This window comes from Phyllobates terribilis, unplaced genomic scaffold (genome assembly GCF_046119375.1).
Source record: "Phyllobates terribilis strain yellow unplaced genomic scaffold, ASM4611937v1 Scaffold_8__6_contigs__length_399053987, whole genome shotgun sequence".
Classification (NCBI taxonomy): Eukaryota; Metazoa; Chordata; class Amphibia; order Anura; family Dendrobatidae; genus Phyllobates; species Phyllobates terribilis.
This window is the reverse complement of record NW_027362768.1, coordinates 338,513,600-338,538,517: the sequence shown is the minus strand read 5'-3', so window position 1 is coordinate 338,538,517 and position 24,918 is coordinate 338,513,600. Positions and strand designations below refer to the sequence as shown.

Genomic DNA, 24,918 nt, shown 5'->3' with positions numbered 1-24,918 from the left:
AACACTGTTTGGCTGCTTTCTAGAAAACTGCCAATCAGTGATAGGGGCGGGGTTATACAGAGCAGCAGGACTAAGAGGCACAAGACAACTAGTCTTCTAGTGATAATCTCCTGCTGATAAAACACTGATTTTATTGAAACAGCAACACACAGCCCAGTAAGTGACACATCGTTGGAATCAGGGTGGCCTCCCCTACATCATGCTCCTCTCAGATTAGACTTCAAAAGCCTGCTGACAGATTCCCTTAGAAGCTCAGACAAATGCTTTATTGGGAATATTGCCCTCAAAATATAATGCCAGACATAGGTGCAAGCAGTGCAAAACTTGCCTCTAATACAGTACTGAATGTAATCTATCAACGGCCTGAAAAACTGACACCCCAGGGGCCTCGGGCCAGACAGTGTGTGTGGATTCACGGAAAACCCCTGATTCCCAAAAAATCAAGCAAACTGGCCAAAACTAAAGTTTCCAACCCTGGTACACCGGTTGTGCCCTAGACTGGCACCTTATTCACACTCCTGTTTAGGGTGTGGAGAAAATTATGTTTTTGTTTTTTTTAATAAATTTGCTGCTCTTTATGATAGAAAATCTAAATTTCCACTTTACGCCTTTGGGCCAATTCATTTTTGCTGAATTTAAAGGAGAACTTTTATGACAACAGAGAATTTGAGATGACTCTGAAAATGATGCATCATTTTACTTTTTGGTCTTCTTCATTGAATAGACTTGAGCCATTTGCTTCCTTTTAATGTTTTTTTTTATCCTGATATTCTTAAGAGTTTTTGTTGCTAACCAAACTATCTTGTGGATCGTAGTAACAACAGCACCATCTACAGGCTCGAGAACACGTCTGCTAAACAAACAGAGTCCGGACACATCATCCAACTACTAATAAATTATGATAAAACGTGAAACCCTATCTTCATTTATCTCTGGGGAGAAAAAACTAAACTTGGCCCAAACTTTTATCAAGATCTTAAAGGGACATCACGCCTAAAAGTTTATCTCATCTACGTCTGCAATAACATTCAGTGAAATTTCTAAATAAAAAAAATATATATATACAGTACAGACCAAAAGTTTGGACACACCTTCTCATTTAAAGATTTTTCTGTATTTTCATGACTATGAAAATTGTACATTCACACTAAAGGCATCAAAACTATGAATTAACACATGTGGAATTATATACTTAACAAAAAAGTGTGAAACAACTGAAAATATGTCTTATATTCTAGGTTCTTCAAAGTAGCCACCTTTTGCTTTGATGACTGCTTTGCACACTCTTGGCATTCTCTTGATGAGCTTCAAGAGGTAGTCACCGGAAATGGTCTTCCAACAATCTTGAAGGAGTTCCCAGAGATGCTTAGCACTTGTTGGCCCTTTTGCCTTCACTCTGCGGTCCAGCTCACCCCAAACCATCTCGATTGGGTTCAGGTCTGGTGACTGTGGAGGCCAGGTCATCTGGCGTAGCACCCCATCACTCTCCTTCTTGGTCAAATAGCCCTTACACAGCCTGGAGGTGTGTTTGTTGTCATTGTCCTGTTGAAAAATAAATGATGGTCCAACTAAGCGCAAACCGGATGGAATAGCATGCCGCTGCAAGATGCTGTGGTAGCCATGCTGGTTCAGTATGCCTTCAATTTTGAATAAATCCCCAACAATGTCACCAGCAGAGCACCCCCACACCATCACACCTCCTCCTCCATGCTTCACTGTGGGAACCAGGCATGTAGAGTCCATCCGTTCACCTTTTCTGAGTCGCACAAAGACACGGTGGTTGGAACCAAAGATCTCAAATTTGGACTCATCAGACCAAAGCACAGATTTCCACTGGTCTAATGTCCATTCCTTGTGTTCTTTAGCCCAAACAAGTCTCTTCTGCTTGTTGCCTGTCCTTAGCAGTGGTTTCCTAGCAGCTATTTTACCATGAAGGTCTGCTGCACAAAGTCTCCTCTTAACAGTTGTTGTAGAGATGTATCTGCTGCTAGAACTCTGTGTGGCATTGACCTGGTCTCTAATCTGAGCTGCTGTTAACCTGCGATTTCTGAGGCTGGTGACTCGGATAAACTTATCCTCAGAAGCAGAGGTGACTCTTGGTCTTCCTTTCCTGGGGCGGTCCTCATGTGAGCCAGTTTCTTTGGTTTTTGCAACTGCACTTGGGGACACTTTCAAAGTTTTCCTAATTTTTCGGACTGACTGACCTTCATTTCTTAAAGTAATGATGGCCACTCGTTTTTTCTTTACTTAGCTACTTTTTTCTTGCCATAATACAAATTCTAACAGTCTATTCAGTAGGACTATCAGCTGTGTATCCACCATACTTCTGCACAACACAACTGATGGTCCCAACCCCATTTATAAGGCAATAAATCCCACTTATTAAACCTGACAGGGCACACCTGTGAAGTGAAAACTGTAACGGGTCTGGGAGGTGGAACCTCTGAGCTATTATACAAAGGGGCAGTCTTTGTAAGGAGGCAGGTGGCTCCCAGGGAAGGCGGGAAGGTAGACACGGCAGGTGACAAGAACAGTCTCAGGGTAGAAGGACAGAACGGACACGGCAAGTGACGGGAACAGTCTCTTGACAGGCGGGTGGTCACGGCAAGTGACAGCAGAACCTCCAGGTAGGCTAGCAGGCAGGTAACAGGTGAGCGCTCCCAGGTGAGCGGGCAAGAGTCTCTGGACAGGCAGGTGGTCACAGCAAGTGACGGCTAAGCCTCCAGGTAGGCTAGCAAGCGGGTAGCAGGTGAGCGCTCCCAGGTGAGCGGGCAAGAGTCTCTGGACAGGCAGGTGGTCACAGCAAGTGACGGCAGAGCCTCCAGGTAGGCTAGCAGGCAGGTAGCAGGTGGGCGCTCCCAGGTGAGCGGGCAAGAGTCTCTGGACAGGCAGGTGGTCACAGCAAGTGATGGCAGAGCCTCCAGGTAGGCTAGCAGGCAGGTAGCAGGTGGGCGCTCCCAGATGAGCGGGCAAGAGTCTTTGGACAGGCAGGTGGTCACAGCAAGTGACGGCTGAGCCTCCAGGTAGGCTAGCAGGCAGGTAGCAGGTGGGCGCTCACAGGTGAGCGGGTAAGAGTCTCTCGGCTGGCTGGCAGGTGGTCACGGCAAGTGACGGCAGAGCCTCCAGGTAGGCTAATTGGCAGGTAGCAGGTGGACGCTCCCAGGTGAGCGGGCAGACTGATCCATAGACAGACTGGCAGGTGCTGGTAGGCAGACTGTCGGACCGCAGGAATGCAAGCAGATATACAGGTATCAGGCAGGAATCAAGCAGGAATCTGGCAGGTAACTGGCAGGTATCTGGTAACGGGACCTGAGGGCTGAAGCAGAGTTGATAGGCTTTGCAACAACATTGCTCGGGCACCTCCATTTTGGAGGAGGTGCCTTATACATGGTGAGATCCTCCGGCCATTGGCCGGGGACTCCTTAGGACGGCGCGCGCGGCCCCTTTAAGAGAGGGGGAGCTCGCGCGCGCCCTAAGCACAGTTGCCGGGAAGCAGCGCGCGCTGCCAGCAGAGCGGGAGGAAGACGCCGGGCACGGAGCGGAGAGGTGAGGGGAACGGCGTCCCTGCCTAGCAGGAGGCAGGGACGCCGACGCTACAAAAACCATTTCCGGTGACTACCTCTTGAAGCTCATCAAGAGAATGCCAAGAGTGTGCAAAGCAGTCATCAAGGTAAAAGGTGGCTACTTTGAAGAACCTAGAATATAAGACATATTTTTAGTTGTTTCACACTTTTTTGTTAAGTATATAATTCCACATGTGTTAATTCATAGTTTTGATGCCTTCAGTGTGAATGTACAATTTTCAAATACATACAGTGGGGTGAAAAAGTATTTGATCCTAAGTTTTCCCACTGACAAAGACATGAACAGTCTATAATTTTAAGGGTAGGTTAATTTTAACATTGAGAGATAGAATATCCCAAAAAAAATCAAGAAAATCACATTGTATAAATTAGATAAATTTATTTGCAGATCATCTCTAAATCATTCAGATTCTGAGGCTGTCACTTGGCAACTCGGAGCTTCAACTCCCTCCATAAGTTTTCTATTTCTATAGGTCTGGAGACTGGCTAGGCCACTCCATGACCTTACTATGCTTCTTTTTGAGCCACTCATTTGTTGCCTTGGCTGTATGTTTTGGATCATTGTCTTGCTGGAAGACCCAGCCACGACCCATCTTCAATGCTCTTACTGAAGGAATGAGGTTGTTGGCCAAAATCTCACGATACAGGACCCCATCCATCTTCCCTTCAATACGGTGCAGTCGTCATGTCCCCTTTGCTGAAAAGCACCCCCAAAGTATAATGTTTCACCCACCATGCTTCACAGTTGGGACAATGTTCTTAGGGTTGTACTCACCCTTCTTCTTTCTCCAAGCACGGCGAGTTGAGTTAATGCCAAAGAGCTCAATTTTTGTCTCATCTGACCACAGCACCTTCTCCCAATAACTCACAGAATCATCCAGGTGTTCATTAGCAAACTTCAGACAGGCCTGCACATGTGCCTTCTTGAGCAGGGGGACCTTGCGGGCACTGCAGGATTTTAAACCTTTAAGGAGTAATGTGTTACCAATGGTTTTCTTGGTGACTGTGGCCCCAGCTGCCTTAAAATCATTAACAAGTTCCCCCCGTGTAGTTTTAGGCTGACCTCTCACCTTCCTCATGATCAAGGATACCCCACGAGGTGAGATTTTGCATGGTGCCCCAGATCAATGTCGATTGACAGTCATTTTGTATTTCTTCCATTTTCTTACTATTGCACCAACAGTTGTCTCCTTCTCACCCAGCATCTTACTTATGGTTTTGTAGCCCATTCCAGCTTTGTGCAAGTCTATGATCTCGTCCCTGACATCCTTAGAAAGCTCTTTGGTCTTGCCCATGTTGTAGAGGTTAGAGTCTGACTGATTAATTGAGTCTGTGGACAGGAGTCTTTTATACAGGTGACTATGTAAGACCGCTGTCTTTAATGCAGGTAACCAGTTGATTAGGAGCGTCTAACTGGTCTGTAGGAGCCAGAACTCATAAAGGTTTGTAGGGGATGAAATACTTATTTCTCACTGCAAAATGCAAAAAAATGTATCTAATTTATACAATGTGATTTCTTTTGGGATATTCTATCTCTCAATGTTAAAATTAACCGACCCTTAAAATTATAGACTGTTATTGCCAGTGGGCAAACTTACAAAAACACCAAGGGATTAAATACTTTTTTCTCCCACTGTGTATATATATATATATATATATATATATATATATATATATATATATATATATATATATATATAATATTTTTTTTTTAAATAATGTATTTAGACATTTTGGGAAAATAAAAGTACTTGTACATCATTTCTATCTGTGGACGAGCTGATGTGTCCATGCAGTATATGGATAGACCATTCATTTTCATGGATATCATGTAATACTTAAAAGGGTTTTCCAAGTTTTATATTTAAAAAAACAAAAGAGCTGAAAATGTTATAAAATAGCAGAATAAACCGTACTCATCTTCTTCTTCTGACCTCAGTGGCAGCATGGCTCCTATTCCTAAGCTGTGATGCGCGTAGCATAGCCTATGACCGATCATCCCTTTATTTTCTGACACTTCAAATGATTGAGATTGAGTTGCAATGCGGAATATGGACACCGGGGGTGCTGTTGGTGGAGAAAAAGTAGATATTTGTTTATCTTATCCCATAACAATGGGTGATTGGGTCCAATGGTCAGCAATGGTGTCCGTCATATGACCGATCGGGGACTGAGGCATGTTAAGGGATCCATTGCACTGACAAGGATGAAATGAACTGTTCTTTTTTTTCATGGATATTTTCAATATCTTTTTTTTAAAGCAAGCTGGTTGTGATCACGTCCTAAACTCAAAAGCTAGAAGAGATAAATGTGGCGTCTGTGGTGGAGACAATTCATCCTGCAAGACCATAGCTGGAACGTTTAACATAGTACATTACGGTAGGTACCTGTGAAGCAAAGGTTTCGCCATACCGTTTAGTGCTGGAAGAATATAACTTTTAATATGCCATATTATAGTTGCTTTAATGGGGGTTTTTCATTCCTCCCCAACCCTGTACAATGACTGATAACACCTCTATATACAGTAGATAACACAGAATCCACCAATCACAATAGGTGATGTCAAAGCTCACCTCCTCCCCCTCCTGTATGATTACTGATAACACCTCTATATACAGTAGATAACACAGAGTCCATCATTCACAATAGATGATGTCACAGCTCACCTCCTCCTCCTGTACAATGACTGATAGCTCCTCTATATACAGTAGCTAACACAGGATCCACCATTCACAATAGGTGATGTCACAGCTCACCTCCTCCTCCTCCTGTACAATGACTGATAACACCTCTACATACAGTAGATAACACAGGATCCACCAATCACAATATGTGATATCACAGCTCACCTCCTCCTCCTGTACAATGACTGATATCACCTCTATGTACATCAGATAACACAGGATCCACCATTCACAATAGGTAATGTCACAGCTCACCTCCTCCCCCTCCTGTATGATTACTGATAACACCTCTATATACAGTAGATAACACAGGATCCGCCATTCACAGTAGGTGATGTCACAGCTCACCTCTTCCTCCTATACAATGACCAATAACACCTCTATAACACAGAATTCACCATTCACAGTAGGCAATGTCACAGCTCACCTCTTCCCTCTCCCTTCACAATGACTTTTGCACAGATTAGAGCATTCCTAGAAATCTCTCCTGTAGAAATCAATTAGTCAGAGCCTGTCTATTGCGGTTATAGTCCATTTGGTTGATGAAAATAACATAAAGCATAGGTTAGTATTATTCTTAGTGGCCAGTGTGAAAAGTGCACGATTTCTGCATATTCTTTAATACAAGTAATGATATACAAAATTGAAAGAACCATTATTTAGGGGGCTGTTATCACCTATCTAAAGAATCTGTGATAACCTATTGATTAGTTGGGGACTGACCACTGGGAGCCACACCGATGGGGAATTTTTAACCTCGATAGGTCACTTATATCCCCGATACAATTTGGATGCCCGTCTGATGCTCTATGGGGCTGCCGGAAAATCTGAGCCCCATGGAAGCCCCATGGGAAATAAAGGAAGCCGCAGTAAGGGATTAAAGTGCACCCTTCTGCCGATTGGTGCACGTCCCAGCAGTCGGACCGCCACCGATCAATAGGTGATAACTTGTTTCCACTGGAAAACCCCTTTAAATAATAAAAAAAATACATTTAACAGAAAACCCTGATTTAAACAATATTTAAAAAAAAATGGTAATCACCTATTGAGTCATTCCCTAGACTTTTGGATTGTTTAGATTGTTTTTGAAAACTTTGGATATCTCAGAAGAGTTATGGGAGCTCATGAAGCCTCCAGACAATGGTGGGGATGACAGTGTTTGTTACCCGTGGTCTCCTAAACAACTGTAGAAGACGATCCAAAGTTTTCAATAGGAATATGATATAACGGGCTGTGAAGAGACATCTCAGACACAGCGGCACGACTCTTCTTTGCCGTGGAAGCATAACGCAATGAGCGGCCATGCTTTTCTTCCTTTGTTCTCTGTAAACATAGAAAGTTGTGTTTTGAAGTGATGCTACATGCATTTGGCAGAAGTGTAACCCTCGCAGCCTTTGTGAGGAACATCCTGCCCATTAATGTGAACTAACCGTGCACTTCATCCTTTGTGCTTCCCAGGCTACAATACCGTGGTTCGTATTCCAGCCGGCGCTACTAACATTGATGTGCGGCAGCACAGCTACTCAGGGAAGCCGGAAGATGACAACTACCTTGGTGAGACCATACTGTGATTGAATTCCACAGAGGATGTTAAGTACAGACTGTGTCTTAATCTTGGCAAGCCCTCGCGTCCTCTCATTAGCTTCCACTGAAGTCGATCCGTGCTGACACTTTACTGGCTCATATTTACAAGTGTTATTTTAAGCGTTATTAAAGTGCATGTGTCCCAGGAACAACCAGCTTTCATTAAAGGGATTTCCTTTTTTTTTTTTACAATCCCTTTTTTGTTACATCTGCCCAAAAAAATAGATGATCAGATGTTGACCTACTGCTGTCACGCAAGGTGAGGGAAAGCCTAAGTGCAACACGAAGGGAAGAGGGGGAGGAAGCCCAAACACTAGGAAAATGGGGAGTGGAGACCCCTAGGAAGATCTAATATCACCCTGCCTACCCTACCGTCCCTATATTGGTTCCACGCCTATCGCCGAGCAGGACCCTAAGCCCTGAATGTCCCTAGAGCTTGGCCCTACATAGGGACAGGGTGAGCACTAGTCAAACCCCACTACAAATTAAAGACAACAAGGCAGACAAACAAAGGAGATACACTTAGCTTGAGCAGACACCAGAGAGATAACGCCAACTGTCCTCCAAGGGCACCAGAGAAGAAACTAGCTGACTGCTAGTACTCCAAGCCTACACAGAGGTACATAGAACTACCACCGGCGACTCTCTGGAGAAACTGAGACTATTTAACTTCCCAACAAGGGTGTGTCAATCAGCAGCAGAAGGTGGAAGTCGCTGCTGGGTCCTAAAGGAAGAAGGATGTAAGGATACTACAGAGATGAGGGAATCAAGAAGGCGTCTGCAGTGCCAAGCACAGTGACCTTCTACAGCCGGCTCCAGAGCAACTGTCTGTCACACCTGACACACCCGTGACAACTGCTGAGGTCCTCAGTGATCAGGTGGGATCGACAGGAGAATGAAGCTGAAATGTTGATTTCAGATACAGCGCCCACCACAGGGGAAATAAAGCATTGACAGTGCAGGAGCATTGAAACAAGTGCTTCCTTGCCTAATCACCTGCAAAGTCCAGAAGGCTGATAGAAAATTAGGAGAACCCCTCAGACTCTTGAAAGAGTTGGCATCACAGATCTGAAAACTCTAAGAAACCAGTAAAGGTTTCTTATGGGTGACATTGAGATGCTCTGTCATGAGATGGAGCCTCGGCATCCTAGCGAAACTTTGGGGGACAGGGAAACAGGGCACTAAGGGTGCATAGAACAGACATGTGAGGGTGATCAATGAGTAGATCAAGCGGCCTCGAGAGGTGGTGAGTTCTCCTCCAATGGAAGTCTTCAAACAGAAGTTGGACAGACATCTGTCTGAGATGGTGTAATCAATCCTGCATTGAGCAGGGGGTTGGGCACGATGACTCTGGAGGTCCCTTCCAACCTTAACATTCTAGGATTCTATGACATTGATTTTACTATAGATGTTGAAATACCAGTCATCAGTACAGGAGTAAGTCTTCCCTAGAGATCAATTCGCAGAACCCTTGTCCAGCAAACACGTCGGTAGTCCAAAGCCGCCAGATGGGAGCCCTGAAAACTACCTCTTATGGCTTTTTCCGATTTGTCGGTTCAGTATGATATCATCGATGCAGCCTAACTCATGCATGACCTCACACCTGTCCTACAAATCAGAAGAGGCGCTGGGGAATACTGCAGGTTGGAGATGGTTTCCCAAAACTCCTATCTGGCCGCCATGGACCATTTACATAGCCGCAGGACCTGGATCCTACAAATTGATGTGACTACTGAGCCCCCAATTTAGGATGACTGATATCAATTTGTCTGGGCGACGATCAGGGCAATGTGATGAGAGTCAAAAAACTGTGAAAAATAAAATGGGTAATCTTGTTTCTGTATCTTTGTAAAGCTGTTTGTAAAAAAATGAATAGAATTTATTTTATTAAGACTGACCATACACATCACATAATGCCTTTATCGTGCTCCACCTCCTCACATTTTGCACTAGGCATAAAACAGCATATCATGTTTTTTCCTGGAGTGTCCATTTTACTCTTTCAAGACCTAGTGATTTTTTGTTTTTGCTCTTTTGTTTTTTTTCTCCTGTTCTCCCAAGAGCAATAACTTTGATATTTTTTCATCAATGTTTTTTTTGCAAAAAACATTTTAGTTTTGAATGACATGACACCATTCTTTGTACCATGTAATATACTGAAAAATTGGGGAAAAAAAGACCAAGTGGGGTGAAGTGGAAAAAAAAACAAAGACGCAATTCCGTAATTTTTTTCTTTAATTTATTTTTACGCAAGCAGGACGTTTAAATGCTGCTGTCTGTGATTAACTGTGAATGTGCTTTTTAGAGGCTGATTCTGGCTGTAAAACGCAGCCGGCATCTGCCCAGTATGGAGCTGGTTCAGCTCCTGAGCCTGCTCTATACAACCCGCATCCGACGTGTAACGAAAGATGCATGCCGCATGTCAATGTCGATAAGGGATTAAATGGAATTTCTGATCAGAAAATGACCTATTGTTTAAATAAGGTTTTTATGATAACAACAGGTACATTTATTTTTCACATCACTATATTAAAAAAGGAGAAGGTGAGCTGTGACATCACCTATTGTGAATGATGGATTCTGTGTTATCTACTGTATATAGAGGTGTTATCAGTCATTGTACAGGAGGAGGAGGTGAGCTGTGACATCACCTATTATGAATGGTGGATCCTGTGTTATCTACTGTATATAGAGGTGATATCAGTCATTGTACAGGAGGAGGAGGTGAGCTGTGACATCACCTATTGTGGATGGTGGATCCTGTGTTATCTACTGTATATAGAGGTGATATCAGTCATTGTACAGGAGGAAGAGGAGGTGAGCTGTGACATCACCTATTGTGGATGGTGGATCCTGTGTTATCTACTGTATATAGAGGTGTTATCAGTTATTGTACAGGAGGAAAAGGAGGTGAGCTGTGACATTACCTATTATGAATGGTGGCTCCTGTATTATCTACTGTACATAGAGGTCTTATCAGTCATTGTACATGAGGAGGAGGTGAGCTGTGATATCACCTATTGTGAATGGTGGATCCTATGTTATCTACTGTATATAGAGGTGTTATCAGTCATTGTACAGGAGGAGAAGGTGAGCTGTGACATCACCTATTATGGATGGTGGATCCTGTGTTATCTACTGTATATAGAGGTGATATCAGTCATTGTACAGGAGGAGGAGGTGAGCTGTGACATCACCTATTGTGGATGGTGGATCCTGTGTTATCTACTGTATATAGAGGTGATATCAGTCATTGTACAGGAGGAAGAGGAGGTGAGCTGTGACATCACCTATTGTGAATGGTGGATCCTGTGTTATCTACTGTATATAGAGGTGTTATCAGTCATTGTACAGGAGGAGAAGGAGGTGAGTTGTGACATCACCTATTATGGATGGTGGATCCTGTGTTATCTACTGTATATAGAGGTGATATCAGTCATTGTACAGGAGGAGGAGGTGAGCTGTGACATCACCTATTGTGGATGGTGGATCCTGTGTTATCTACTGTACATAGAGGTGTTATCAGTCATTGTACATGAGGAGGAGGTGAGCTGTGATATCATCTATTGTGAATGGTGGATCCTATGTTATCTACTGTATATAGAGGTGTTATCAGTCATTGTACAGGAGGAGGAGGTGAGCTGTGACATCACCTATTATGGATGGTGGATCCTGTGTTATCTACTGTATATAGAGGTGATATCAGTCATTGTACAGGAGGAAGAGGAGGTGAGCTGTGACATCACCTATTGTGAATGGTGGATCCTGTGTTATCTACTGTATATAGAGGTGTTATCAGTCATTGTACAGGAGGAGAAGGAGGTGAGCTGTGACATTACCTATTATGAATGGTGGCTCCTGTATTATCTACTCTACATAGAGGTCTTATCAGTCATTGTACATGAGCAGGAGGTGAGCTGTGATATCACCTATTGTGGATGGTGGATCCTTTGTTACCTACTGTATATAGAGGTGTTATCAGTCATTGTAGAGGAGGAGAAGGTGAGCTGTGATATCACCTATTGTGAATGGTGGATCCTGTGTTGTCTACTGTATATAGAAGGTGTTATCAGTCATTGTACAGGAGGAGGAGGTGAGCTGTGACATCACCTATTGTGGATGGTGGATCCTGTGTTATCTACTGTATATAGAGGTGTTATCAGTCATTGCACAAGAGGAGGAGGTGAGCTGTGACATCACCTATTGTGGATGGTGGATCCTGTGTTATCTACTGTATATAGAAGGTGTTATCAGTCATTGTACAGGAGGAGGAGGAGGTGAGCTGTGACATCACCTATTGTGGATGGTGGATCCTGTGTTATCTACTGTATATAGAGGTGTTATCAGTCATTGCACAAGAGGAGGAGGTGAGCTGTGACATCACCTATTGTGGATGGTGGATCCTGTGTTATCTACTGTATATAGAGGTGTTATCAGTCATTGTAGAGGAGGAGAAGGTGAGCTGTGACATCACCCATTGTGAATGGTGGATCCTGTGTTATCTACTGTATATAGAAGGTGTTATCAGTCATTGTACAGGAGGATGAGGTGAGCTGTGACATCACCTATTGTGGATGGTGGATCCTGTGTTATCTACTGTATATAGAGGTATTATCAGTCATTGTAGAGGAGGAGAAGGTGAGCTGTGACATCACCCATTGTGAATGGTGGATCCTGTGTTATCTACTGTATATAGAGGTATTATCAGTCATTGTACAGGAGGAGGAGGTGAGCTGTGACATCACCTATTGAGAATAGTGGATCCTGTGTTCTCTACTGTAAAATTGCAATATTTGAGACTTTTTTCTTTGATATCAGTATATTTAATCTAGAAACCTGATAGGTCATTTTCTTTTGACACATTCCCTTTAAGAATAATGAAAAGGTGCCATTGTAAAACACATTCCTTTTCCCATTCCGTCTCTGGTAAACTACGTCTTCTATTATAAGCAGTTCTTGTATCAGCTCTCAGCTCTAAATTCAGACCATGGCTCGACAGTGAAATATAAATTGTTATTGTAAATGATGTAGGTCTGTTCTGTATCCCACAGCGTATAATGATGGGCCATTGTCAGCCGGTATTCTGCATCTTGTGAGGTTATAAAAACTGGTTACACCTCGAGAAACGTCGCCGGCGCTCCGAGCTCCTCCATGATTTGTTTATGTTAGGATGATCTCTATAGAAGATAGAGACTCGGCTGTCCGTCCGTAGGATCAGATCCTTCAATCAGACTGACATCAGCTTTTTCTTTTCCCGCCTGTCTCTCTTGTTTTATCCTCCAGTCATTCGACAAGTGCCGAGAGTTAACGTTGAGCTTTTGTTGTAGTTACACAAACGTCATGTTGTGAGAGATATACACAAACTGTTTCCATCCAGAGCGTAAATTAGTCGGAAAATCCATCGTGTTGGCGTAAAAGATGTTATATTAAAGTAACCTTGTAAAAACAGATGGAGATACATCGCGGATTGCTTTATCACTGAGCTGTCATTCTCACCGGCCTCCATTGCTGTCATGGTTGATGGTCACCAGTCCTTGGGTAGGCTCTGTTGCTCTGTTCTACCATCTTTCTCCCCTTTCTGCTTGGTCCTTTGGTGGGGTCAAATAGCCACTTTTTTCTTCCTCCTGCTAGAACTGTTAAGCTGTTGACTCCATCTCTAAAAGGACCATGGCTTACCCAAATTCCTCTTCCCCAACCAAATATCTGCTTGTTGCCTTTAACGACTCTTCCTCATCACGCTCCACCTGAGTTTTTAGGTTCTGAAGTTTCTGTTAAGTTCTACACGTTACTGACCCTGATTATTGTCTTCCGCCTACCCTGACCTTGACAACAATTTTAAACAATCAATGGTTTCCCTAACCCCAGTTTATTTACCTATACTTCATCTCAATTTACATCCACTATCAATGGTTTCTAACAGCGGGTTGTGTCCTGGGAAACCATGCAGCAAAGCCCAGAGACATAAAAAGTTAAGGTTACGGAATTCCAAGGGTCCCCACTCCTTAGTTTAGCTGAAGTCAAGTTCATTGCACCCCAGGGTTCAATTATTTCTAGGGAGGTCTCATCTAACCCACTTGGTAGACCTTCACCCATAAACCCCTAACCAGAGATAAGAGCCCCCTGGGTTGTCTCCACTAAGTATCTCCTGGCCAGAGAAGTAAGCTTGAGGCAAGAATGAGATTTAAAGGGTAGGAAGAATCTTTGAGTTGAATCTTTTCCCTTGGTAAATACTTGCTTTAAATACTTGATGTACTTCTACTTGTCAAAAGAAAAGAGCTCATAAATTATGTAACACTTTGTAGAACATTTCTTATGAAATATTCCAAGATTATTCTTCTTCCAGTTTTTGCTTTATGATGGTTTTCACCACCGATTTATGTTTACGGCGTGTAGTGTGTTTTTCAAGTTTTAGATGGCCATTGCATACTCACATATTCCCATTAAATGTTACGGGGATATCAAGACTTAAAGGAAAGTTTGGGGATTTTGTTGCCGTTCAAGAACATTTTTATACTACTTTATTGTGAGTGCTCTGTAAACAACATTTTTCTGTAAAATAAGAAAAGCAATATCTAAGTAAAGTCCCTCGGCCATCTTCTTTTGTCCAGTTTTATGCAGCAGTTTCTTACTTCTGTCTATTTATTTCAGTGAGACAACACCCGTAAAGGGATTTTTTGCCTCTTTCTTTAAGTTTCCATATTGCATCAGTGGGGTAAAAAAAAAAGAAATAGCATATATACTCATATTGATCTCTGGCCAATCCTTTGTCCCGCTGGCCATGTCTCCCACCCGTCTCTTCTCCTACTCCTCTGGAGTGGTGGGCATGTGACCGCTGCTGCCAATCAGTGACCGCAGCAATTGACTGTAACTATCAAGTGCTGAATATATGGGATACGGGAAGAGGAGAGGAGACACAGCCAGTGTGACAAAGGAACAGAGATTGATAGGTGAATATATGCTATGTCTTTTATTTTTACCACCCTAAGGGGCGGAAAGATATTTACATGATATCAATAATAGGAAATGTTATTAATTTACTTAGTTAAATTGAGTGTGTCAGCCTAAGCTGACAGTATAAACTATGGGGATATAACCCTTATAAAAATCGCACCTTTATTATTTTAATCACTGCCTCTGTTCTGCAAAAACTGAACTGTAATCAAATGTGCTATGTAGTAGAGATGGGCAGATTGATTTCCCGGGACCATCGGCCAGGTTAGCTGAGCTGGCATGATGTCATCATTGTGGCATGTCGTGCAGATAGCTGCATTGGGTTTAGCCATAATGGAAGATATTTGCAAGCCTGTTGACCCTCCTGTGCAGTGGGCAGAGACTCCTTTATTGGCTGATGGATTGGAGTTCCACAAATCAATCTACCCATCTCTAAGTGGGTACATGCAAAACTTGTGGCTGAAACAGTGCACTAAGATTCTTGCCCACACCATTGGTGCACTGAGTTTCTTGCTCAAACCCTTGGTGCACTGAGCACTGAGCTTCTTGCTCAAACCCTTGGTGCACTGAGCTTCTTGCTCAAACCCTTGGTGCACTGAGCTTCTTGCTCAAACCCTTGGTGCACTGAGCACTGAGCTTCTTTCTCAAACCCTTGGTGCACTGAGCTTGTTGCACAAACCCTTGGTGCACTGAGCTTCTTGCCCACACCCTTGGTGCACTGAGCTTCTTGCCCACACCCTTTGTGCACTCAGCTTCTTGCCCACACCCTTGGTGCACTGAGCTTCTTGCCCACACCCTTGGTGCACTGAGCTTCTTGCCCAAACCCTTGGTGCACTGAGCTTCTTGAACACACCCTTGGTGCACTGAGCTTCTTGAACACACCCTTGGTGCACTGAGCTTCTTGAACACACCCTTGGTGCACTGAGCTTTTTGCCCACACCCTTGGTGCACTGAGCTTTTTACCCACACCCTTGGTGCACTGAGCTTTTTGCCCACACCCTTGGTGCACTGAACTTCTTGCCCACACCCTTGGTGCACTGAGCTTCTTGCTCAAACCCTTGGTGCACTGAGCTTCTTACCCAAACTCTTGGTGCACTGAGCATCTTGCACAAACCCTTGGTGCAGTAAGTTTCTTGCCCACACCCTTGGAGCACTGAGCTTCTTGCCCACACCCTTGGTGCACTTAGCTTCTTGCCCACACCCTTGGTGCACTTAGCTTCTGGCCCATGTTGCGCACACGCCCGGACTAGCTGGCGTGAGCATGATTAGTGATCCCACTGGACCATGAACCGAGGAGTGCCTGGAGGGGCGTGACTAACTATCAACCCGGTCCGACCAAGGTCGCATGGCGGCTCAGTTGACTGGAGACCAGGGAGAAACCGAGCAGAGGAACCAGGTGCTACTCCAGGTCAGACCCCGGTCACAGCTGTTGACCCACACCGGGGAATGCAGGAACAGGCAGGTTAGACTGGCATATAGACAGGTGGGTATTGGCAGGCACGGCTGGTATGCAAACAGGTGGGTATTGGCAGGCACGGCTGGCATGCAGACAGGTGGACACTGGCAGGCACGGCTGGCATGCAGACAGGTGGGCACTGGCAGGCACGGCTGGCATGCAGACAGGCGGGTACTGGCAGGTAGGAACACAGGCAGGATAGGGACCAGTACAGACTGGGAACGGAGCCGCAGGTGCGGTAGACAAGCAGAGCAAAACCCGCAGGTGCGGTAAACAAGCAGAGCAGAGCAAAACCCGCCGGTGCGGTAGACAAGCAGAGCAGAGCAAAACCCGCAGGTGCGGTAGACAAGCAGAGCAGAGCAAAACCCGCAGGTACGGTAGACAAGCAGAGCAGAGCAAAACTCGCAGGTGCGGTAGACAAGCAGAGCAAAACCCGCAGGTGCGGTAAACAAGCAGAGCAGAGCAAAACCCGCAGGTGCGGTGAACAAGCTGAGCAGAGCGAAACTGCAGGTGCGGTGAACAAGCAGAGCAGAGCAAAACCGCAGGTGCTGTGAACAAGCAGAGCTGAGCGAAACCACAGGTGGGGTGAACAAGCGGAGCAGAGCAAAACCGCCGGTGCAGTGGACAAGCAGAGCAGAGCGAAACCGCAGGTGCGGTGAACAAGCAGAGCAGAGCGAAACCGCAGGTGCGGTGAACAAGCAGAGCAGAGCGAAACCGCAGGTGCGGTGAACAAGCAGAGCCAGATACACACAAGGTACTTACAATGAAGTAGCAAGTGTACACAAAACTCACAAACAGAAGTTCAGAGACAACGAGTTGGAGTTAGGTGCAGGTTCAGACACTGCAGGAAAAGGGAATGTTCGAAAATAGAGACAAACAGATAACGGGCTAGGACACAGTTCAGGCAGGAACTGAACCAAGAACAAGATACAGGAACGAGCCTGGGAACTCAGCCCCCAGGGTGGCGGAGACAGACTAGAAGTCACAGATACAGGTAACAGGCCTGGGTATACAGCCCCCAGGGGTGAATCAGACAAGATACAGGACATGACCTGGCAACTCAGTTGCAAGGAACACACTGAAGAAAAGTGTTGCTCAGGCGCCGCCTACAGGGTGGAGGGGGTTTAAGTATCCAGTGACTCACAGCAATAGGCTGGGGAGGCCTTAGGAGTGCACACACAGTAACTATAAGAATCAGGCAGTAACCGCGCCGCCGCCCTAAGCAATCAGACAAGAGACACAGCAGGTACTGGAGCAAAGTGTGCAGCCTGGATTGATAGGTAAGATGGCGGTCTTGCATTGTGGGAGGTGGTAAGCCATGCCAGCACGCCGCCAGGGATATTACAGCCCACACCCTTTGTGCACTGAGCTTCTTGCCCACATCCTTGGTGCACTGAGCTTTAGGCTTAGTTTATACTCTCAGTTTTGGCTGACAGACTTCCTTTAAACAACCTGGATATAATAGACCTGATTACCTGGTCTTTGATTCCTCACTGTTATCTGCACACTTTTGATTCAAAAGCCTCTCCAGTCTGTAAAATCTCTATCTTTGTGCTGTAATGCATTCCTTGAAGTTGTCTTTATGAATAAGAAATCAATGTGAACTGTACTATTTGCAAACAGTGCACTTGGGAGGCATCTAGCGTGGAGCCTTGAACAGCTCTCAGATTAATCAGCACAACCTAGGCCCCTGAACCCAAGAAAGAGGCTTTTTCATCTTCGCCTTCTCACCGAACAATGAATAAAATAAAGTTTTGTCATTGCCGCCGAGCGGTCGTAGAGATCTGCTATTTATACGCTGACAATATAGATGCAAATGGAAAAAGTGTGCGCGCATACGCTTATTTCACAGCTCAGTGACTGTGTGACTCCACAGTTGTTTTGTGAGGTCGGAGCAGGAATTTAACATTGTCGTCAGGTCTAAAGAGCAAACATTTACTCCTTGGTGGAAGTGGCTGCCCTGGTGAAGAGTAAGAAAGAATAAGAAAGGAGGCTTTGGAATTTAGGTTCTTATGGGGTAGGAAAGTATTGATCTTGATGAGAAGTCAATATCCAAGCCGAATAAGGCCACTCACTATATTCTGGTACTTTAATCAAAGACCTCAAATAACTTTAAGATATATGATAAGAAAGTGTGCAGTTGGGATCCCCTAAAGCTAGTCATACATATTAGATCGCGGACATTTGTTTTTCTGCCCCGTTCACCCCATCTGGTATTGACAGTTCGGACTATCTGTGGTCCTCCTGACCCAAACTCAATAGCCTCATATACTGTATGTCTGTACTTGGACCTTGAATACCGACCTAACTGTGCGCTCTTGGTTAAACCAAGCATACGTATGCTAAATAGATATTTCTTGCAACAGGATCAGGCCCAAATTCTAATGTTTGGGTTTTGTCCCATGAAACTCACAGTGATATCCAAGGTCAGGTAAGTCTCTTGGTTGAAGAGATGACTAAAGGTACCCATAGACCTTCAATAGTTATGGAACATCAGCTTGTCCTTACAACCCCTCTAAGAGGTTCACTCTCTCTGGCAGAGGGTTGAGATTTGGGCTCAGGCCCAAAATTGTTTGGTGCAAAAGATTTGTTTTTTTATGTCCTGATGAAGAAGTCTACTTTAGTCGAAACGCGTCAACTAAATACAGAAAAACCCCTATTACCACTCGTCTGGACTTGGAGCTATTATATTATTGACCAGCAGCACAGATCATCCTCAAATCCTTCTTGTCTGTGTTTCCTCGTCCTGATGACCCGTTGGACCTGCAACACCTGGATCTTTACGTCATGAAAATGTTGTGTATGCAGAACTAAATAAGCTTAGCATAGCCCTTTTATTTCTCCCAAGTAAGACCCTATTGTGCTGTTTTTTTCCTCTTAGTTTCTAATATCTCAGCAGATTGGCACAAATTAGCACAGATCGGGCCTTTTTCGTAGCCATAAATACATTAGTTTGTATATAACATCTAATTAAACAATTCATCAGGTCATTATAATTTTTAATTCACCAGGGGAATGAGATAATTACTCCTTTATTTTGCCTCTATATGCTGCCAAAGATCGGGTCATTTTGTATTAATTTCCATAAGTACTGCCTAATTACAAGATTATGCATGACAGCGATAGCTACAAGCCAAACCCTTAGCTTTCCAGTGCCGTGTATGCGCGTACAGACCTGCATATTAGAAGCACTGGGTGGGAGTTAAAATGCCAAGAGGGATTTTCGAAAAAAAAAAGCAAAAATAGAAAATATTGAGCAGGTAAAATCAGGTATAGAAATGTGTATATACACAGCCTTCAATGATTGATCGTTTTGGCCAAAGTGATTATTTACACATTATAAAAGTTTTTAGATTCTTAATATTTGTTATCTTGTGCGTGACTGATAAAATTTCTCTTGGGGGCTTCTTAAGTTTTGGGACTTTAAAGCCCAACAGCGGCATTTAATTCAGGTACTGACATTATAAGAAGGAATTTATAATCTACATGTATTTCCTGCAGGTGGCCCAGCATCGGTGCATCTATCCATTTCTGTCCACTAAAGGGGTCACTTCTGGGTTCAGGTCCCCTTTAGTGGAAACTAGTTATTCTCACTCTGGAGGACCCATTTTTACAATGACATTTGATTGATTTCAGTAGATAACTTGCAATACTTCACTTCCCCTGCGGTGGCACTGTAGGAGAATTGAACACTTTCTGCAAGTTTCTAACATAGATCACAGCTAATCACGGATCACAATCTAATGCCTTTTGATCAGAATATCATTGGAGGATTTTTCCAACAAGCAGAAATTGACAGAAGAAAAAAATATTTCTTCTACTGGACCAAAAGCCAGATCTTTTAAGAACATTGAGTACGTATTTGACTACGAATATATTCAGAGTTCTTAATGCTCCCCATTCATGACCAGTATGTGAGTAGAGCGTCATAACTTTCACACTGGAGGACCCATTTTACAGTGATATCTGATTGATTTCAGCGGATAGCTTGCAATACTTCACTTCCCCTGAGGTGGCACTGTAGGAGAATTGAACACTTGCTGCAGGTTTCTAACATAGATCACAGCCAATCACTGATCACAATTTAATGCCTTTTGATCAGAATATCATTGGAGGATTTTTCTAACAAGCAGAAATGGTTAAAATATTTACTTCCACTGGAGCAAAAACTAGATCTTCTAAGAACATCTAGTTTTCATTTGACTATGGATAAATATGGAGTTCTTAATGGTCCCAGTTCAGGACCCTTATCTGGATGGAAAGTGGTAACTTTCATTCTGGCTCTGGAGGACCCGTCTTACTGGAACATCCCATTGATTTTACTGAGTATCTTGCCATACTTAATTTCCCCTGAGGTGGCACTGTAGGAAAATTGATGACTTGCTGCAAATTCCCACACAGATCACTACTGATCACTGGGAGAAGCAGTCTAGCAGTCGAATGTTCCTTTAATTGGTCCTCATTGGAGGACACTTCTATCAAGCAGAGATTGTTAAAAATGGACTAAAAAATAGATCCACTAGAAAAGATCTTAAAGGACATCTAATATATATTTTTGCTAGGGGCTAAATTCAGAGGTCCCCATTCTCGACCTTCCTCTGACTGAAGAGTAGTTACTTATTGATTTCAATAGGTAGCTTGCAATACTTCTCTTGCCCTGTGGCGGCACTGCAGGAGAATGGAACAGTTTCTGAAAGGTTCTCATGCAGATCGCAGCTGATCACAGGCAGGCGCTCTCTCCGAATGCTAGCCCTTATGAGAAATAGCACCAAATTGCAAATGAACTGTTTCAATATCACATGTATCACCCTTTTAAGTCATCCTTTGTACTGTTTTACTCCCACCACAACATTAGAGGCAAAGGAACATCAAATTTTGACTTCTAAAGATAGTTTGGTTGAACTTTAAAGGGCCCCCTCGGTTTGTTTTTAACAATGGCCTTTTAAATGTTAGCACCCACCGATCCCTTCAAAGGCTCTTCTTTTGTGCCCTGGCTTTCTTGTGTGGAGAGCCCTCGGAGTAACGCAGCCGTGTGAAGGATAGAAATGGCAGACGAGCAAACTCAGGAAATTAGCTAAGTAATCGCATTAGTGTGAAGTTGTGCAGTAGACTGCTGCTTTCAGGAAACGGCTTCTCTTCCAAAGAATTTGGCCTGGTAAATAGAGTTTACGGCACATACCACAAGATTTGGGTTAAAAGGGAGGAGAGAAAAAAAAAATGCTTTGTCAATGTGAGTTAGGATCTCGGATGTGTCCATGGAGGAGGGACGTTATCACCGGGGAACCCGCAGGAATTACATTATTTGTCCCTTTTATCATTAATCTTTAATGCAGGTGGAATAAAAATATTTCCAGGAAGGGGTTCTGTGCTGAAAATGGCAAAAAAGTACATTTATATTTTCCAATATAATGAATGTATTAGCATTGATTACTTTGTACTACAGCATTAGAGGTGACGTCCCCAAGACGTGGGGGATTGGGAATAGCAACTTCTCCGATCAGGGCAATTGTCACTTTTACTTATGATTTTCTAAGAATTTATAAGTAATTAAAGTTTTGTGAATGGGATGAATTTTTACCTAGTCACCTTGTTAGAGGGCAGAATTGGATAGAGAAGAAGATCCTGAGCTCAGGAATAGGTCGTATTCTATTATTGTATTTAGTATTTTAATGTTAAACTGTTCCAGGAACTTAGAGAGAAAGCCTGTAAGTCCTGCTTCTCCTGCTCACTCATAGGAAAAGTCTGTGAGTCCTCCCACTTTTAGAGAAAGCCTGTGAGTTCTTCTTCTCCTACACACTCATAGGAAAAGTCTGTGAGACCTGTTGCTCCACCCACTCTTAGAGAAAGCCTGTGAGTCCTCTTAATCTGCCCACTCATAGAAAAAACCTGAGACCTCTTACTCCGCTCACTCATAGAGAAAGCCTGTGAGTCCTCTTAATCTGCCCACTCATAGAAAAACCCTGAGACCTCTTACTCCGCTCACTCATAGAGAAACCCGGTGAGTCCTATTACTCTATCCACTCATTGGGAAAGCCTGTGTGTCCTCTTACTCTATTCACTCATAAAGAAAAACTGGGAGTCCTCTTACTCCGCCCATTCATAGAGAAAGCCTATGAGTCCCCTTACTCTGTCCTCTTATAAGAAATCCAGTGAGTCCTGCTTCCCTTGCCCATGTATAGAGAAAACCTGAGAGTCCTCTTACTCCACCCACCCATAGAGAAAGCCTGTGAGTCCTCTTACTCCACCCACTCATAGAGAAAGCCTGTGAATCCTCTTACTCCACCCACTCATAGAGAAAGCTTGTGAGTCCTCTTATTCCACACACTTATAGAAAAAGCCTCTGATTCATCTTACTCTACTCACTCACAGAGAAGGCATGGGAGTCCACTTACTCTGCCCACTCATAGAAAGAACATGAGGCCTCTTACTCCGCCAACTTATAGAGAAAGCCTGCGAGTCGTCTTAAGCTGCCCACACATAAAGAAGAACCTATAAGTTGTCTTACCCTGGCCACTTTTAGAAAAAAACATGTGAGTCCATGCCCCACCTTTTTATAGAGAAAGTCTATGAAATCCATTTACTCTGCCCACCCACAGAGAAAATCTGTACTGTATGACCTGAGTTTCACTCCCACTCATACAGGAAGCCTGTGAGTCTTGCTTCCCCTACACAGTAAAAGCCTTTGAATTACCTTCTCCCTATAGAAAAAGTATGTGAGCCTACATAGTAAAAGTGTGTGAGCCCTATGTCTCTCACCCACATAGTAAAAGAGTGTGAGTCCTGTGTCTCCCACCCACATAGTAAAAGCGTGTGAGTCCTGTGTCTCCCACACAAATAGTGAAATACTGTGAGCCCTGTGTCCCCCATACACATAGTGAAATACTCTGAGTCCTGTGTCTACCAACCATATTGAGGAAGCCTGTGAGTCCTGTGTCTACCACACACATAGTGAAATACTGTGAGCCCTATGTCTCCCACACACATAGTGAAATACTGTGAGTCCTATGTCTACCAGCCTTATAGAGAAAGCCTGTGAATCCTGTGTCTACCAGCCATGTAGAGAAAGCCTGTGATTCCTGTGTCTACCAGCCATGTAGAGAAAGCCTGTGAATCCTGTGTCTACTAGCCATGTAGAGAAAGCCTGTGAATCCTGTGTCTACCAGCCATGTAGAGAAAGCTTGTTAGTCCTGTGTCTACCAGCCATGTAGAGAAAGCCTATTAGCTGTGTCTACCTGCTATGTAGAGAAGGCCTGTTAGTCCTGTGTCTACCAGCCATGTAGAGAAAGCCTGTTAGTCCTGTGTCTACCAGCCATGTAGAGAAAGCCTGTGAGTCCAGCTTCCTCTACCCACTAGCAGTCATTGTCAGCTCTCCTAATGTACAAACATGTACAGAAAAAGCTGTCAATCACTGTGTTTGGGCAGGGTAGCAGGACTCACGGGCTTTCTCTATAAGTCCTAGTAATGTTTGTACTGCTTTTAACATAGTGATACAAAGTGGTCTGAGTAAATATACTGCCCCGTACAGGAAGGATACTTAATATAAAACTGTAGCAGGATTTTCTCTTCAAGGGAATGTTCACATCCCCTAATTTGTAACCAAAAAAAAAAATGCAACTGTTCCTTTCACCTGGATGGAGTTTCAACTAGTTTTGTAAAAAAAAGCCCCATCCAGAGGAATGGAATGCGACAAATCTGCCTCATGTGAATGATGTCTGAAAAAACAGAAAGGCAGTATAACCCTCTCTGACAAATACTTGACTTGGTGCTAGAACTAGTTTTGTGTCTCTACAACAAACAGTTATTTCAAAGAAACTATAAAAATAAAAAAGTATGAAAAAAAGATTTTTCTCATTTTCAGCATCAATTTTCTGCCTACTGTGACTTATTGGTAAGGTTGTTCCACCAGACATATATCCCTTAAACTGCAATTTTATCTGCTTTAAGAATTACGAGCGGCTACACAAAGCTTTATTGTTCAAGCACAGTTCTAGAAAAGCATAGGCGTAATGGATCTGAAAAAGCAATTTAGGAGTTGTAGGCCAGGCGCTTGTCTTGAGCAACAAAAGTGCTGAAAATGAACTCTTGTCATATAGCGAGCGCTGCAATGTTTCCTGCTGTTACCACAAATGATAGTTTACAGAAGAGGCCGTCCATGTAGTTGATGATTATGAACACATGAATGACACAGTCTCTCACAGTGATCCGGACAGATTCATAGTCACTAGAGATTCATTAATGGAAAGGAAAATATTCTGCATATTAAATAGAACCTGTTAATGTTAAAACCGATTACCATTTTATTTATACCCATTTACTGAATGTATTCTCCCCTCATACTACTGTATTCCCTATTTAAGAGAGTACTATTTTTAATGTATGTATTTCTTACTTTCTCTTGATCTTTCTTTCTTTCATTCTTTCTTTTTTTATTTTGATCTTTCTTTCCTTTTATTTGTCCTTTTCTTTCATTCTTTCTCTATTTTCTTTCTTTATTCCTTTTGATCCTTATCTTTCCTTTCTTTCTTATCCTTCTTTCTTTCTTTTTTTTCTTTCTTTCGTCCTTCCTTTTGATTATGGCCACTTTCTTTTTACAGAACCTATATTGGCTTCCTCTTTTCCCTCTACCATTGTTCATTCATTCATTCATTCCTTTTCCTCT

General features: G+C 43.5%; 1 protein-coding gene across 1 annotated transcript in view; it reads left to right on the top strand.

The window, feature by feature from the left end:
• The window catches only part of ADAMTS9 (ADAM metallopeptidase with thrombospondin type 1 motif 9), a 276,312-nt gene that overhangs the window by 122,741 nt on the left and 128,653 nt on the right, over positions 1-24,918 (top strand). Inside the window, exons 15-16 of the mRNA XM_073644685.1 lie at positions 5,846-5,963; positions 7,727-7,822. Of these exons, the coding sequence (XP_073500786.1) occupies positions 5,846-5,963; positions 7,727-7,822 (214 nt within the window). The remainder of the gene's footprint in view (positions 1-5,845; positions 5,964-7,726; positions 7,823-24,918) is intronic.